General features: G+C 39.0%; 1 protein-coding gene across 2 annotated transcripts in view; it reads left to right on the top strand.

Annotated features, from left to right (window-relative positions):
• Positions 1-16,892, top strand: part of CTDP1 (CTD phosphatase subunit 1) — a 125,290-nt gene that overhangs the window by 20,008 nt on the left and 88,390 nt on the right. For both annotated transcript variants that reach the window (XM_075417041.1, XM_075417042.1), the window contains exons 4-8: positions 785-913; positions 3,135-3,285; positions 9,477-9,567; positions 10,733-10,899; positions 12,465-13,547. In XM_075417041.1, the coding sequence (XP_075273156.1) occupies positions 785-913; positions 3,135-3,285; positions 9,477-9,567; positions 10,733-10,899; positions 12,465-13,547 (1,621 nt within the window). The remainder of the gene's footprint in view (positions 1-784; positions 914-3,134; positions 3,286-9,476; positions 9,568-10,732; positions 10,900-12,464; positions 13,548-16,892) is intronic.

Raw genomic sequence — 16,892 nt, 5'->3', positions numbered from 1 at the left:
TCTACAGTTGAGAAGCTTAATTGTAGGAATATCTTCAATGTTATATATGCTTCATATGGAAAGTTTGGCTTCACTTTAAAGAGGAATTTGGTGTTGAACATCAGTAACCCAGGGGGTTTTGTGTGTTTATCCTAATGCAGATTAGTTGTTACCAGGTTTTATAGTGTTTTTTTAAGAGCTGTGTACTAAAAAGATGGCATATGTACTTTGAAAGTTTGTAAACATGCACAAGAGGAGTAAACTTCAACCCAGATTTATGGGAGTATAAGGTCTTTGATATTAGTCCCCACATAGGACTACATAATCTATTGATGTGAGAACATATATTCTTTAAGCTCAGATGGACACAATTTGTCGTTAGCAGCTTCAGTTGAATACTCAGCCTGGTGTTGTCAGCCACATTGTCCCGGATTAATACAAAATTGCTGAATGTAGCAACTGAAGTTTTCAGACCTACTTCGCGTACCCCAAAGCTACTGCTGTTTCCTCTCAAGGCGCTTGGCCTTCAATTAATTTGGTAGTTATTTACATATTAAATTTGAAGTTATGTTGAATTTCTCCATTGTAAGAGGTACTAGTGTCACAAACAGCTGAGAGAACCTGTCAAATTTGTGTGTTTTTGCAGAAAAATTGCTGACAAAGCTGCCATCACTGCAGTTATGTTGAAGCATCATTTCTCATCCAGTTTGTAGCAGAACTTCTTCTGGTGTTTAAAATACACAAAAGGCAATAAATCCAATTTTTTTCTTTAAAGCTAAGCTTAGTTGTGAATATTTCGTTACAGCAAGCTGAGCAGCTAGGAAGAGAAGATCAACAGCGACTACATCGAAATCGAAAACTGGTGCTCATGGTAGATTTGGACCAGACATTGATCCATACTACAGAACAGCACTGCCAACAAATGTCTAATAAGGTAAGTATTTGGTGTTAACTTTCAAGTCAAAGTAACAACAGGAATATTTCTAACAATATTTAGACAATTTTTTTAAGAAAACATTTTATGGTTAGATAAAATTGTAGTTGAAGAATAGCAGAAAATGAGAAACATGTCTGCTGAAAGATGTCCATTTTTTTTCTACGTTGAAATTGATGGTTTTCTTTCTTCCATTTATGCTTTCCTGCACTTTTCCATCCCAGTCGCTTTAAGTGAAGTTTCAGGTAGCTATTTTTAATCTCTGCTTTCCTTCCTCTACGATTCACAAGCTGAGTACTCAGTAATGAAACTTCTTTCCCCTCCAAGTCTGAGGCGGATATAGTGAATTAGTGTTTGAAGTCCCTTTTTGGATAATCCTGCGTGTTAGTACGTCTGTCATTCCATTAATATGTCCAGTGATTTGATTTTTTTTTCTTCAGTTTTGTTTTTTGGGGGGGAGTTTGAGTGTTGCTGTTTAATTTCTTCATTAAACACTTGTCACTGATCTGATAGCGACTAATGGCTTGTCATATTTCCAATTTGAAACTTAAAAACAAGAAGCATGTTGGAATGTGTCTACAGTGTCTTTTACAGGAGGATGCAAATTCAAACTCCAGTGTCATGCAAACTGTGGTTGCTTAGTTGGTCCTCCTTTCCTCGTACCAGTCTCTCATGTCCAATGGGTTCAGCATGTGGTCACACCTGCTAGCAGAAAAGCAAGCTGTATATGTGCTTTGCAATTGAGAGGAAAGGGAACCGTGAATATTCAGCTTAAAGATTAAAAAACCTTGTGCATTTGAAAGGCTATGTCTTCATCTGTGTAAATGCATGGTTTGAAGAAAAAAAATTTTTTAAAGATGTTGAGATTTTTAACTGGGTTCTGTATCTTCAAGCTTCCTTCCTGGCTTGCTATTTGACGGTATGTTTCACAGACTCAGAGAACGTTCGGGGTTGGAAGGGACCTCTAGGGGTCATCTAGTCCAACCCCCCTGCCAAAGCAGGGTCACCTACAGCAGGCTGCACAGGACCACATCCAGGAGGGTCTTGAATATCTCCAGAGAAGGAGAATCCACAACCTCCCTGGGCAGCCTGTTCCAGGGCTCCGTCACCCTCAGAGGGAAGAAATTCTTCCTCATGTTCAGGTGGAACTTCCTCTGCTTCAGTTTGTGCCCATTGCCCCTTGTCCTGTCGCAGGGCACCACTGAAAAGAGTCTGGCCTCGTCCTCCTGACACCCACCCTTAAGATGTTTATAAGCATTTATAAGACCCCCTCTCAGCCTTCTCTTCTTCAGGCTGAACAAGCCCAGCTCCCTCAGCCTCTCCTCGTAGGAGAGATGCTCCAGTCCCCTGATCATCCTCGTAGCCCTGCGCTGGACTCTCTCCAGTAGCTCCTCATCTTTCTTGAAGTGGGGAGCCCAGAACTGGACACAGTACTCCAGATGGGCCCTCACTAGGCCAGAGCAGAGGGGGAGGAGAATCTCCCTCGACCTGCTGGCCACACTCCTCTTAATGCACCCCAGGATCCCACTGGCCTTCTTGGCAGCCAGGGCACACTGCTGGCTCATGGTCAACCTGTTGTCCACCAGTACTCCCAGGTCCCTCTCCACAGAGCTGCTCTACAGCAGGTCCTCCCCAAGCCTGTACTGGCACATGGGATTATTCCTCCCCAGGTGCAGGACCCTGCACTTGCCCTTGTTGAACTTCATCAGGTTCCTCTCTGCCCAACTCTCCAGCCTGTCCAGGTCTCACTGAACGGCCGCACAGCCTCCTGGTGTATCCACCACTCCTCCCAGTTTCCATAGACATAATATTTTTTTCATCCAACAAAGTCTTGCTCTGAGCCCGATATGTACTGACACTAATCCGAGTGAAGTTCACTGAGTAGTACTGATTGCAGTGAGATCGTAACTTTCTGAGAAATTTCTCAAGTTGCTTTTTTCAAATTGGTTTGTCAAGGGTAAAGATTTGAGTGAAACTTAACTTGATCATAAACATTTCAATAGTACAGCTTCCTGCATTTGAAAAACTTACTGTTGGACTGCCGGGCACAGCGCAAAAATGTGCTTTGGATTTTATTCATTCACATAATCTGTGTGGCTGAAACTTGCTTTAGCCTAATCAGACCAAGTAAAAGTAGTGGAAGTGATGGAAGAGGGCACTTCTGGAACGCTGGCGTTTTTGTTTGGTGTTTTGATGATATGAAACATGCTTTTTCTTCTAGGGAATATTTCATTTCCAGTTAGGTCGAGGTGAGCCTATGCTGCATACTCGTTTGCGTCCTCATTGTAAGGAATTCCTGGAAAAAATTGCCAAGCTGTATGAATTACATGTTTTTACTTTTGGCAGCAGACTATATGCACATACAATTGCAGGTGAGTAGTATGTTACATTTTACATAATTGGCCTTTATATTCATATAACTAGTTTTCTTTCTGTGGTTGTTTTCAAGTATTTTTTCTTTGTCTTGTGCAAAATCACTTTCTAAATAGCCCTGTAAGCAGAATTCTTGGTTAGTTTACAAGACTGTGCCTGTACTGCCTGTATTTTAGCAATGATCCTTTTTTTTCCCATCAGACCTGTACTTTTTTTGATTCCCTGATGGTTAGATAATCAGATTGTGGCATGAGAACTAGTGCCTTCCTGTTGAATCAAGAAATGGTGCTGATGGGCTCTAAAAATGATCTGCAGTATCACTTGTCTTAGAAATCTAAAGCAACAGTTCCATAAAATCAACAACATGAAATTATCTCCTCCTCCACTCCCCACCCCAGCTGTCCCTTTCACCAAAGGAAGGTTGTCTGCTGTAAATCAATTTACAGAGTTCTGTTTGTGTTCTGGAGCTGAGATGTGCTTATATGAGGAAAAGCACAGATCTGGCAGTATTTACACATATTCTTCTCAAGAACTTGGAAATATTTTCTCCTAGTAACTGAAAACTTGCATGTAAATTATAGCAATAGTAGTCTATGGTATGGGACACTGGCTGAAATGTTTTTGTTTTTTCCAGCAAGCATGAGAGAAACCTGCTCTGTTATGCAAGCAGATGGGTCAAATTCATGTTAGGAGTGTGACCATGTGTTTAAACTGTGAAATTGGCTCTCAGCCTATCTTCAGTCTTGCTTGACAGAATAGCATTTTCACCTCAGACTTCCCATTGAGTAGTTGGACTAAGGCAATATAATTAACAGTGTTGTAGGTTATGACTCTGCATGTTAGACTGTCCTTGCTGCTGTTCCATGTCTCCTAGCTTTTTTTCTATTAAGTTGTCTTTCACATCTGCTTTTTTTGTCATGTTGCCACAAGTGCCTTGAGGAATGCTATCCCAATGATCCCACTTCTTGGCAAGAAAGGAAGATTCCAAAATAGTTAGAGAGCTAACTAGGATAGTTAGCTCTAGAACAGTTTAGAAAAGAATAGTCTAATTAGAGAATTCTTTATGCATGTTGAATAAGACACAGAAGATGCTTGTGACGACAAATCTAAGACTTCTGTAACCAGAATGCGATACCTATTTGTGGTCTCCAACTAATTCTCCTTGAAACAAAGTTCAGGAGAGGCATGTCTGGTCCTGCCCATCCAAGTGAGCGTTTCTACATTACTCAGTATTTATTGGCTGAGTTGTCTGAAGAATCTTCCTAACATTTTGCTCATCTCACTGGTGGATTATACATTGTGTACTGCTAGTGCATTAACACTTTTGTACCCTGCTGTCCTTCTTAGAGTGTGATTATTTCTTGTGTAGCAAAAGGGAAATGGTTTTCTTATACACTAGGTCTAAATACCTTGTAGTAATAAAGTGGGTGGGCAATCTTTCTCGCTTAGATCTATGCCAAAATCTGCATGTGGCCTAAGGTCAGAGGATGTGTACCAAATAAGGTCAGAAGACGTGTAGCTTTAGAGCCAGGGAGAAGAATCAGTTGCAGAGGTAGTTAACTCATGATGTGTAAGTGCTTTCCCAGTGATTGATCTGCTCTCAATATGTCATTTGGTTCTGTGTTTGCGTATTTTAATCTCTGAGCTAAAGTTTGGATTAGCTTGCAGTCCCCATGCTGGCATGGGCTGATACTTACAATGTGTCAGGCCTCTTTGTGGGCATCATCCTTCAGCTGCTCCGTCTGTTCCAGAAAGGAAATAGCCACCATATGAGCAGATTGAGATGTTGTTGCTTCATGACATTCCAGACTTCTGGATTTTTTTGCATGAAGCTGCCTAGCCTCATCAAAAGCATTCAGTCTACAAGTGGATTAGTTATAGAGTGATGAGGATAATTTCAGCTGAAATATATTGATATGGAGAAAGGGTTGGTATAGCCTTTGGTCCACATACTCTCACGTGTGTAACGGAGGTGCCGTAACAGAAATACATAGCTAATACAGAGAGAGAACACTTGATGGCAGTATTGTTTAAATGATTTCGCACAGAAAGCTGTCAGTTTGTTTTACCATGATCTCTGTTATGTAAAGGAAGGACTTGTAACAAAATGCCAGGAATTTTTTCGTATGAAAAAGGTTGTTTGCTTAGGTCCTCCATATATATCCTATCTTTCTTTGTGAAATCCGAACTCTGAGTCGCTTCTTCCACGTCCTAGAAGACGTTTTCCTCATGCTGCAGACAGATGACATCTTGTTGGTTCTTTTCTGTCACCCCAGCTGACTATCAGCTGTTAAGTGGGATTAACTGATATTTGTAAACACTGTTCATATCTGCTGAAGTCATTTATCCTAAACGCTTTGACACGTTTACAAAGTGATATGTTGTACTACATTTATGAAGATGAATTTTGGATTTTATAATCTAGAGCTTCTTATAGTATTTCTTGTCTACATAATTATTTTGACCAAGTGTTACTGAATTTTTTTTTTCCTACTCTGCATAAGAGAATTTTGGTATACTTAATACTGAAGCTAGCTTAAATGCTGGTTTTAGAAGTGAATGCCATGGTGAATTTTGAGTTCAGAGGCCATGAAGCAATGATAATGCAATGTGCAATTACTCTTAAGATTTACAGTGAAATTTAGAAAGTAGGACTAAGTTGAGGGCATCCATATGTGTGGTTTGCTATAAGAAGTGTATTACAGTATGTATTTCAATAAATAAGTGACAGAGTATGTGCGTCTATGTAATCATCAGTGTCTGAAGGTCTCCAGTGCTGTTGAAAGACTGGGTCAACAGCTCTTTCCAGGTTCTAAAGTAGGACCTGAAGTAGAACTGGAGGTGACCTGATTCGTCAGAAATTCAATTTTAGGTTTATTTTTCAAAAGACTTCTTTAAATTCATGTTGGATCCTACCGTTATATCACTTCTACTAGGAATTGCTATTGAACTCCATCTGCCGCTAAGATTTAAGACTTCCCCAGTATGAGTTAGTTACTTTTGAACATTGCATCTTGTGATGATTGTTTTTTAACTTTACAAGTCTTATTTACAGGTTTTTCTAAGAGATTCTGTATAAGATCAGGTAACACAGGTTGGTAAGACTTTGTGCAGAGACCCAGTCTAAGATATTTGCAAACAAACTGCTAGAGGGAATAATCTTTGCTAGGTAAGTCTACTGAATAGTGCCTCGTAGTATGGCAGTTAAAGGACAAGAACAGGGTCTTCAGTTTGTTCCAGAAGCTACTTAGAAGCATGCTTAGCACATTGTCTAATTTAGGAGAATAAATGGAAGCTCAGTTTTGATTTGAAACAGCAAATCTTTGTATTCCGTCATTTTGACTTCTACAGAAGGCTTTTAATTTTTTTAAACATGCTTACAAAATGAGAAATTCATCAACATTTATCCTTCTGATGGAACAATTTGTGCAAACTGATACTTCTCCAATAAAAAAAATTCTGTTAAGAAAAAAAATCATTATCAACACTAAGGCAGCAAACTGTGGCCATAATAATTTTTCAGGATAAGGTGATGGGAATTGGATAGGAGGAAGTAAATAAAGGAAACAAAGTTAAGAGTATATCTCAGGAACACTTTTGGTGCTTCCATACAGTCAGTGAATTTATTCGTAGACATTTGCGTGGCTCCAAAGTCATAGATACTTAGATACAAAATGCCCCCACAGATAAGTGACATCATCTAAACAGATGGGCTCTTGGTGGTCTGTAAAGAAAAAGCCACCAATGCTTTGGAAGGCATCATCCATTTGAAACCTGCAGCTTCATTATCAAAGGTTAATGTCCAAACAGTGTACTATTGTCAAATTCTAAATCTTTCAGTAGGTAAGTTGTGAAAAGATTTTTTTATTCTGAAGGTAGCAGAGTTTTCATGGTGAGGGTTTCCCAGTTTGTTTTGTTACTGAAAGCAGTATAGTAATGACTTTATTTTTTTAATAAAGAAGTTAAATCTTAGCCTTTACTTAGTTTTATCTTGGAGGGCGTATCTACATCTACTTATTTTTATGGAATGTTTTTATTTCTTCAGGCTTATGTTCTATTTGCAATCATAAACCAATTAGAAGTTAACGTTAACGAACAGTATGTGATCTAGCCACTAGGCGTCTTGTTTGCTCTTGCATGGAGTGGCATTGCTAAACAGATTGGGGAATAGCCACTACAGCCCCTTTGAAGATTTAAAGGTGATATTAACATACTACTGACAAAAACAAATGATGATGAATGAAATATTACCTGCCCTGAAATGTGAAAACATCAGGATTATGTCTGTTATACTGGTTCAGTTGACTAGGCAACATCCAAAAGAAACCAAACAGTTTAAGACATGTAAAGAACTTCTCGAATAGCCCTACGGAAAACAGCACTGGTCTTTTACAGTAGCTTAGCTTTGAAAGACTCAGCTCTCTTAAGATGGGCTTTTGTCTTTGCAGGTGCATCTCTGGTCTGTATCCTCAGTGTATTTTTAGTGACTAATCAAGGGGACATAAGTAGAAAAATTAAGTCTTTACCAAAACATTACTGAAAAGCTCCAGAACGCTACCTCACCTCTAATCCCTGACAGCCAGGGTTTCTGTGTTTGGGCTTTCTTAGTTCAGCTTCCCTTTTCTTACAGTTTTAGCTAGACAACAGTGCAACTGGATGCCTCGTTGTGGTTTTGTCATTTAATCAATGCACTCCTATCCAATTTAGTGCTGAGAGTCCTTGTTTATTCAGGATGATTAGTGGAAGAGAGTTTGGTTGGGGAGGACAATAACTTGTATGACAGTTTATGCAGTGTGTCAAAATATCTATGTGTACGGCAATAAATCTTTGTAGCTAATTCTCTCAATTCATTATGCCTAGGTACTGCAAGGGTCTCACTACAGGGGATGATTCTACGAGTTTGCAGCAATTCTTAAGCATAGTCGGGTGAGTTAAGGTTGAACCTCTGTCCTTAACTCGGAATTTTCTTGCTTTTATGGGTTTTAAGTTACTCCAGTTACCCATTAATATTAAATACAGGATCAACTTTTCAGAAGTGATGACTGATTTTTTTTTTTTTTTTTTTTTTTTTTTTAATTTATACCATCTGTTTTTGAAGACCCAAGTTAATCTGCTCCTGGGAGCTGGACTTCTAAAAGGAGCTGAACATATGTCCTGTGCAAATCTCAAAGCTCCTTGAATGAAAATTGAAGTTGGTCCTTAGAGCCTGTAGTCATCTGGAACTCTGGTTCCGGTTATAAGACGGCCACCATTTAAAATGAAATAAAGCAAAACTTCAAAAAAATTGTTCCCAAATAATATTGACTGCATTGTTCTGTTTATAAGAATAATGAGAAGTTGGTGCTAACTTCAGTGCAAATTCTGTAAAATGAAAAATTCTGATTAGCATGTAAAATGCCAGTTTCTAAGCAATTATGTGGCTGTGATATGCTCATGAAGATGAACTGCATTATTGGAGGCTAGGTTCAGAAGCATGTGCATGTGTGTGTGTGTACACCCAAGTCACTATTTTCTGAAATAATGGCATTTTATCTTGCTTCAAGATCAGCTAGCACAGCTTCTCTTGTTTTGTTTTTGGTTTATCTTTTTTTTTTAGAGTGCAGTCAGAAAAGTTACTGCAACTGGGACTAAATATTTCTAGTAATCCCAGAATATATTCATTATATGTAATGTATTAAAAGTATTTGTTAGAGGTACAACTTAAAACCTACAAATGCAAGAGATCCGGCTGAAACTGTCCCTTAACTTGCCCATTGTGCTTAAGTATTGCAGCACATTGCTGACTCTTGTGAGACTTCTCTGCAGTCCCTAGGCATAATGAGCTAAGGAGAGCATTTAGCTTTAAAGAACCACCTGTAGAGACGTAAATGTAAGTTGCAAAAATCATGTGTATCTATCACCTGCTGTATCTCTTTCAGCCTAATTTATTTGGCTGTCACAAATTTTAGTTATTTTAATTTCAGTTTTGTTGCTATGTTGAAAGAAAATGAGATTCTTAAAATTAATCCTACTGCATTAGTTACAAATACTTGGTCCACTGTGTTTACCCTTCTCCTATATAATATTTCTTACCTTAAAATTGTCAGTTAATTAAACTGCTGTTGTGCAGATTAAAATAGCTGAATCGTATAGAACATAAACAAGGAACAAACATCTTGAACATTAACTTTTTAATTTCTTCTTTCAAAAGGATTTTTGGACCCTGAAAAGAAGCTTTTTTCCCATCGGATATTGTCAAGGGATGAATGTATCGATCCATTTTCTAAAACTGGGAATCTTAGGTATGTATATGGGTCTTATGCATTAAACAAACGAACAACAAAGAGACAGAATATGCTAAATGTAATAAAAATTACTCCCTCTGTACTTAACATGTTTATAGTCCTTCCTTATCTACCTCTTAAATATCAACACCATCTCTATAAAACTGAGTTCATAGTCATGAAGGTTGGAAAAGACCTCTAAGATGATCAAGTCCAAGACGTTAGGAATTGCAGCATTTCATCTACTTAATGTGTTCTATGGTACTAGAACAGTAAGAATGTAAAGCAATGGCAACATAGTCTTACTTATACTTTTTATTCTTGTAATAATCATATATCCACTTTATGGCTTGTGATCTTGCTTAATGACTTTTATGTTGGTTTTTATTAAATCAAAATTCTAAGTTTGAGGTTGATTCATATTTGAATGTCTAGTATTCTGGTTTTCAAATGTACTATACATCTAGCAGCTTCTGTTCTGTAGTGTTTCTTGAAAGTAGGTCATTTAGAGCCTGGAATACACATTCTAGTCTAAATTCAGGTTCTGATCTTTTTCAGAGCATAAAGCCAAGATTTTTTATAAAATTTTCTAAAAGACATATATGCTTAGTAATTCATCAAGCTAGATTAAAAATTTTGCTCCCTCCCCATCTGACCATAGCAAAGAAGCTTTTTTCTTCTCTTACTCTGTTTTCGTATGCATGTTTATATCTGAAGTACTCTACCTCCTCCACCGAGGTCATATTGGCACTTTTTGCTCCATTTGTCTTAGAATGGATGAGTCTGCTCTTTAAAAACTGTTCTTCTGTCTCATTCCTTGTGATATATAGTTAGCATATTGTTTGTGTGACAGTTGACTTTGGGCTGTTTGTTAACGTAAACTGTGAAAACTAGATGGAAATGTTGTAAGGTTTAGTTCTTGCAAAGGCTTGTTGGTTCTTGCTTCTAGCCTTTGGGATAGAGATTTAAAAATAGCTGTTTCCTTTTTTATTAACTTTAGTTTGAATATTTTATTTTGAATCCTGTAATTTCAATATTGCTGATTTTTTTTTTTTGTCGGTTCATATATAAGCATGTCCTGCAGACATGCTTGTCATAAAGCAGAACACTGACAGAAACTACTTCCATTGGTAGTATTGATTTGTAAAACTGGATTCATTTTATTGAATGTTTTGTCTCTTAGAGATCTCTTCCCATGTGGGGATTCCATGGTTTGCATCATTGATGATAGAGAGGATGTTTGGAAGTTTGCACCCAATTTGATAACTGTGAAGAAATATGTATACTTTCAGGGGATAGGAGATATTAATGCACCTCCTGGATCAAGAGAAATTCAAATGAAGAAGAAAGGTAATTATATCTTTTTTTTTTTTAAACCACTTTAAAAACTTCTTCCACTTCTCAAATATGGTTGATGTCATTGTGGTGGTTTACTAGTATTGCTGTTACACTTAGATGAGCAATCCTAGACTACTGTAGTTGACAGGGTGCTCCTGCAGCACAAATGCAGGTTGCTTAGTAAAACTGGACAGTTCTTGTTGATAACTTTCCTTCTGGTGAGAAACCACAGCAAAAGAGGGGTACTGGTGACAGTGTTTTGGCTGTTGTGGCTGGAGAGCTGATGTGGCAATACGCCAAGTTGTTCAAGTTGTAGAGGAGGACAGTTTCTCTCTTGTTCCCTCCATGTAAAACAAGGAAGTTTTTCTTTCTCTGTAGGTGGTCAGGGAACCAATTTCCTCTTCTTTCTCCTTTTCGGTTCCCTTCCCTGCCCAGCTTTGGAGCAATAACTAATAAACTCTGGTATCAACATACTGCTGAAAATGAGTATTTTGATCTCTGCTTACCTCCCTGCCTAAAATATGCTAATAAAATTGTCATGGGATATTTAGTGTCTACTGAATGTGGTTTTCTAGTACTTGACATGAGAACCTTATGTTTAGCAAGCTCAGCAGCATAATACAAATAGTGGATTTAGAAGGTGTACATCACTGCGTTAGTACTAATTTTGGGGTAAAATGTATTTGAAAGACAATGGCTAATAAAGAATTGCAGGGGGTTTTCCAGTTTAGCTAAGGAGTTTTTTTAATTTTAATATATGTGACATCACCCTTTCCCTTGTTGAACTAGAGATGTCCAGTATGGAAACAGTGATAGCTTACTCAAACTGGATCAGGCCTCTATTATGTGGGACATACACAAAAAAGAGAGAGGCAAAGTAGGGTGACTTTATCTAATGTTCCTGATGAATGTCTGTGTGCAAATATCTGTGTCTCTTCTGCAGACATAAGACGACACATCCTAAAGCTATTTTTCTGCCTTTGAGTCTGTTGCCCTTTACTTGCATTCCAGCAGAGTCTCAGACGAAGCTTGAACAGCATCTTTGTATTGCTAAAACATTGATAGCTTTTCAACTATTAAAATACAGTTATTTTGTTTATGAAAAATAGGAAATATATCAAAGCAATGGAAGTTTATAAAGGAAGTTCTTTTAGTTGTAGTTCTGGATTGGGACCTTCTGCAGTGGATTCTGCCCTATTTTTTTTATTCTCTGCAGTAGTTTCATTACCCTGAGATGGAACCATAAAACTCATGCGACAAGATAAATGCTTGAATGTTTACATAGTTAACAAATAACTACTTGACCTGTGTGTGGTTTTTTTTTTTTAAAAAAGCTGCTTACACAACTTCTTTACAAAAATAAAGCTTATTAGGTTTGCCAGTTCTTTCTAGTAATCATTGACACCTAAAGTATCTTAACAACTTTGAAAAGCATCGTTGTCAGTTCTAAACATAGTGAAGTCTAACCACATATGTAAACTCTATGTTTAAGAAAAAATAATATTAAATTTTGAGTAAGCTTAAAAACCCCTGTGGAAATACATACATTTTTTATTTCTTTCTTTCCTGTGTCTTAGTAAATCACTCTACAAAACCAGAGGGACTGGATTTAGCAATGACATCAGCAAAAGATGCTGAAGAAATAAAGAATGTTACATGTGTAGATGAACAAAGCAATGGTCTCAAGAAAGATACAAAGGACACTTGTACTGCAAATGGAAGTACTTCTGTAAGCAGTGAAACATCCGACTGGGATATGAACTCTCGTGATAAAGTTAATGCCCAGGACTCCTTAAATGATAGCACTGGTCACAGAATGGACAGTGAGGTCACTAAGGATTTGACAAATACAAAAGAATCTCAGATTTTTTCAGAGCAAGTTGATAGAACAGCGATAGAGAAACAGCAAACACAAGACAAGACAACAAATGACTTAGACTTTGAACTGTCTAGTGACAGTGAAAGTGACGGTGGGTTGGATACCAGAAAGTCACCCACTTCTGTATCGGATAGTGAGAATGAGGAAAAGAGAAGCTGGAAGAAATCCAAACCTCTGCAGGATGAAAATTTGCAGAAAGGGAGTGGCACTGATGTGGGTGAGAGAAAAGATGGTCTGGTGAACCATTCTGGGGACACGCAATCTTTACCTAGTGAAAATATTCCTGACAAAACTGAGCTTGATGTACAAGAAGAAAGTGAACAGGAAAGCCTGTGTGATTTAGGAAATGGTTGTGCAGATAAGAAAGAAGCTGAAACAGAGTCTCAGAATAGTGAACAGTCTGGAATTACAATGGGTGAGTCCTTAGACCAGAGTATGGAGGAAGAAGAGGAAGAGGATGATACAGATGATGACGACCATTTAATATACCTCGAAGAGATCCTTGTGCGGGTTCACACTGATTATTACACAAAGTATGATAAATACCTGAAAAAAGAGATTGAGGAAATTCCAGACATCAGAAAAATAGTACCAGAACTGAAAAGTAAAGTGCTGGCAGATGTAACCATAATATTTAGTGGACTCTACCCAACAAACTTCCCCGTTGAGAAAACACGGGAACACTATCACGCCACAGCCCTTGGAGCTAAAATTGTGAAGAATCTAGTACTGAGTGCTGATGATCCGGACAAAGCAACGCATCTCATTGCAGCAAGGACAGGTAGGTCAATGAGACTTGGGTTTTCCATCAGATTTCTTGCTGTTACAATTCATTCATGCCTTGAGCTGTTTTTTGTATAACCTACAGGCTTTAATGTAACTGAGATTAGAATTGAAATTAAAGGGAAGATTCTTCCTAAAAAAAATGTAGAAGCCTTTCTTAAAGGCTTTTTTGCTGCATTTTGATCAAGTATGGTATTCAGTTGTGAAAAGGACGACCTACTGAACAACCTCTGATGTAAAGTCTCGCTTCTTGGTTAAGAGTTGGCGATACTGAATCTTTGACTATTAAAGATGTTAAATAGAAACTTTAGCATTTGTGTCAGAGAAAAGTTTATAGTGGTCTTTTCTAGAAAGTTATAGCAATGCTTTCTTTCTTGGTTTCTCGAATTTTGCCTCTCATGGTTCAGCTTTACTTTGTATGGAATTCAAATGAGTTATCTTAAGAGGCTGGAATCTGATGATACACTGTTACTGCCTGACACTACTACTAGGCTACTGGGTAGCCTGTATGTCTTTGTCATGAGAGATGTAAGCGAACTTTGCCTAACTTCTGATGTGTATTTCACAAAGCTACATGCTTTTACATAGTTGTGATGGATGTGGATGCACCATTGGTTAGCTGCCATAGAGGAGCCAACAGGCCATCACTAGCTTCTAGTACACGTTTTTTGTGTACACCCTGGCCCTTGGTTCCTTCGTTGCTGGCCTTTTGAAGTTGCATGGAATCTAAATATCTGTTAATCAAAACTGTGAAATCCAAAAGTAAAACTACATGGATTAGGTGATCTAAAACTTCTAGGTAGTTTTCGGACATCTTTAGATGTCAGAAGCAAAAAGTACACATCTGCTGCCTATGGCTGATTTTTTTCTTGACTGCTGTTCATGTAAGCTTTCAGTACACCAGAAGCATCTTTGTTTTTCCAGCTTGTATTTATGAAAGAATGGAGTATATCTTCTCTGGCTGTGATACAGATTTTCTTCAAAGTGTGTGTGACTTAAGAAATGGAACAAGATATTTCTTATACAGCTGACCAGGAATCATTTCTTTCTCTTGAGGGAGGCAGTAACAAAAAACCCTCCAGTGTTTAGTGACTAAAAGGAGAATGTTGCAGTGCCTTAATATCTGCCCCTTTAGATATGGGTAGTGTTAAAAATCTGTGGATTAAAACCAGCCAGTTTATCAGTATATTGTGATACGCTAATTAGCTGGGTTTTTTTTAATATATTAGCCTACATAAAAATAAGGCTGTATATTTGCTAGGCTAGTATAAGATTACCTCACTTTCCAGTTGTCTCAATGTACAGTTCTAGTGACAAAAAGCACAGGTAGCTCTTATTATAAAGTTGGTAATTCCAAGTGTAGCAAGAAAGGGCTGCAGTATTGACCTAGTCAAGTATCATCAGAACAAAAACTGGATCAATGGACCTGCAGTCAAGTAGCATGTTTGTATTAATTGTCCTGATGTAGATATGTATTTCATCTAAGCAGTAAAAAGAACCTAAAAACCAGAAGAGGCTGGAATTAGTTTCTTGGAGATGAGCTGGGATCCTGATTTGTTGAGGTGTAATAGTTGAAATAGTGAATGGGAAGTGCTGAAATTGGAGGATGCATCACTTTGGTACTTTGTAGTTTTTCTGCAGTTGCTGAACAGCTCATTTAAAACTGTGGGAACAGCAATACTCTTATCAGCAAAGAATTACAGAAGTTTGTCATACTTCATGGGGGACATAATAGCTGTCAATGTAACTTTCATGTTTTTCCAATTTCAAATCTTAAAATGTTTCATTTCAAAGTTGCTGTGTCTAACTTGCATAGACGGCTTCTGAATGTAGTTGTACATTGGATGTGACTGTTGTGTGATGTGGTGAAATTGATAGGAGAAATGTAAATGAGGCACACACACACCACACCACCACCCCCCAAACTTACGCTGTTCTCTAGAGGAAAAAATGTTGACTAACGTTGTCTTAAGGTGCACACAACATGTGATAATGAGGAGCGGTTGAGGCTTTTTTTCTGTTGCTTGTTTTTGGAACGTTCAGTTTGGGGGGAGGTATGTTTGTGTAGAATAGTTTGGGTTGAAAGAGACCTTTAAAGGTCATCTAGTTGAACCCCACTCCCTCCTGCCGCCCCCCTCTGCAATGAGCAGGGATGTCTACCACTAGATCAGGTTGCTCAAAGCCCCATCCAACCTGACCTTAAGTGTTTCCAGGGATGGGGCATCTACCACCTCTCTGGGCAACCTGTTCCAGTGTTTCACCACCCTCATTGTAAAAGAATTTCTTCCTTATATCCGGTCTAAATCTACCCTCTTTTAGTTTAAAAACATTACTCCTTGTCATATTGCAACAGGCCCTGCTAAAAAGTCTGTCCCCATCTTATTGGCCCCCTTTAAGTACTGGAAGGTGGCAATAAGGTCTCCCCCACAGCCTCTTGTCCAGACTGAACAACCCCAATTCTCTCAGCCTTTCCTCGTAGGAGAGGTGCTCCAGCCCTCGGATCATTTTTGTGGCCCTCCTGTGGACCCGCTCCAACAGGTCCATGTCCTTCTTGTGCTGAGGGTTCCAGAGCTGGATGCAGGACTCCGGGTGGGGTCGCACCAGAGCAGAGCAAAGGGGCAGAACCACCTCCCTCACCCTGCTGGCCATGCTTCTTGTGATGCAGCCCAGGACACAGTTGGCCTTCTGGACTGCAAGTGCACATTATTGGCTCATGCCCAGATTTTCATGCACCAATACCCCCAAGTCCTTCTTGGCATGGCTGCTCTCAATCCCTTCATCCCCCAGCCAGGATTGATACTGGAGATTGCCCTGACCCAGGTGCAGGACCCTGCACTTGGCCTATTGATGTTCACACTGGCCCACTTCCCAAGCTTGTCCAGGTACCTCTGGATGGTATCCTGTCCCTCAGGTGTGTAGACCGCACCACTCAGCTTGGTGTCATCTGCAAACTTGTGGAGGGTGCACTCAATCCTGCTGTCTAAGTCATTGATGAAGATATTAGACAGTACTGGACCCAGTATGCACACCTGAGGGACACCAGTCACTGGTCTCCATCTGGACATTTGAGCTGTTGACTGCTACCCTCTGGATGCAACCGTCCAACCAATTCCTTAGCCACCAAGCAGTCCACCCATCAAATCCTTATCCCTCCAATTTAGAGAGAAGGATGTTGTGGGGGCCCATGTCAAAGGCCTTACAGACATCCAGATAGACAACATCCACAGCTATTCCTTTGTCCACTGGCGTAGTCACTTCTTCATAGAAGGCCACGAGTTTGGTCAAGCAGGAGTAGTTTTTGATGAAGCCATGCTGGCTGTCTGAATCACCTCCCTGTCCTCTA

This window comes from Opisthocomus hoazin, chromosome 3 (genome assembly GCF_030867145.1).
Source record: "Opisthocomus hoazin isolate bOpiHoa1 chromosome 3, bOpiHoa1.hap1, whole genome shotgun sequence".
NCBI lineage: Eukaryota > Metazoa > Chordata > Aves > Opisthocomiformes > Opisthocomidae > Opisthocomus > Opisthocomus hoazin.
The sequence above is the reverse complement of the archived record's forward strand: the minus strand, read 5'-3'. Positions and strand labels throughout refer to the sequence as shown.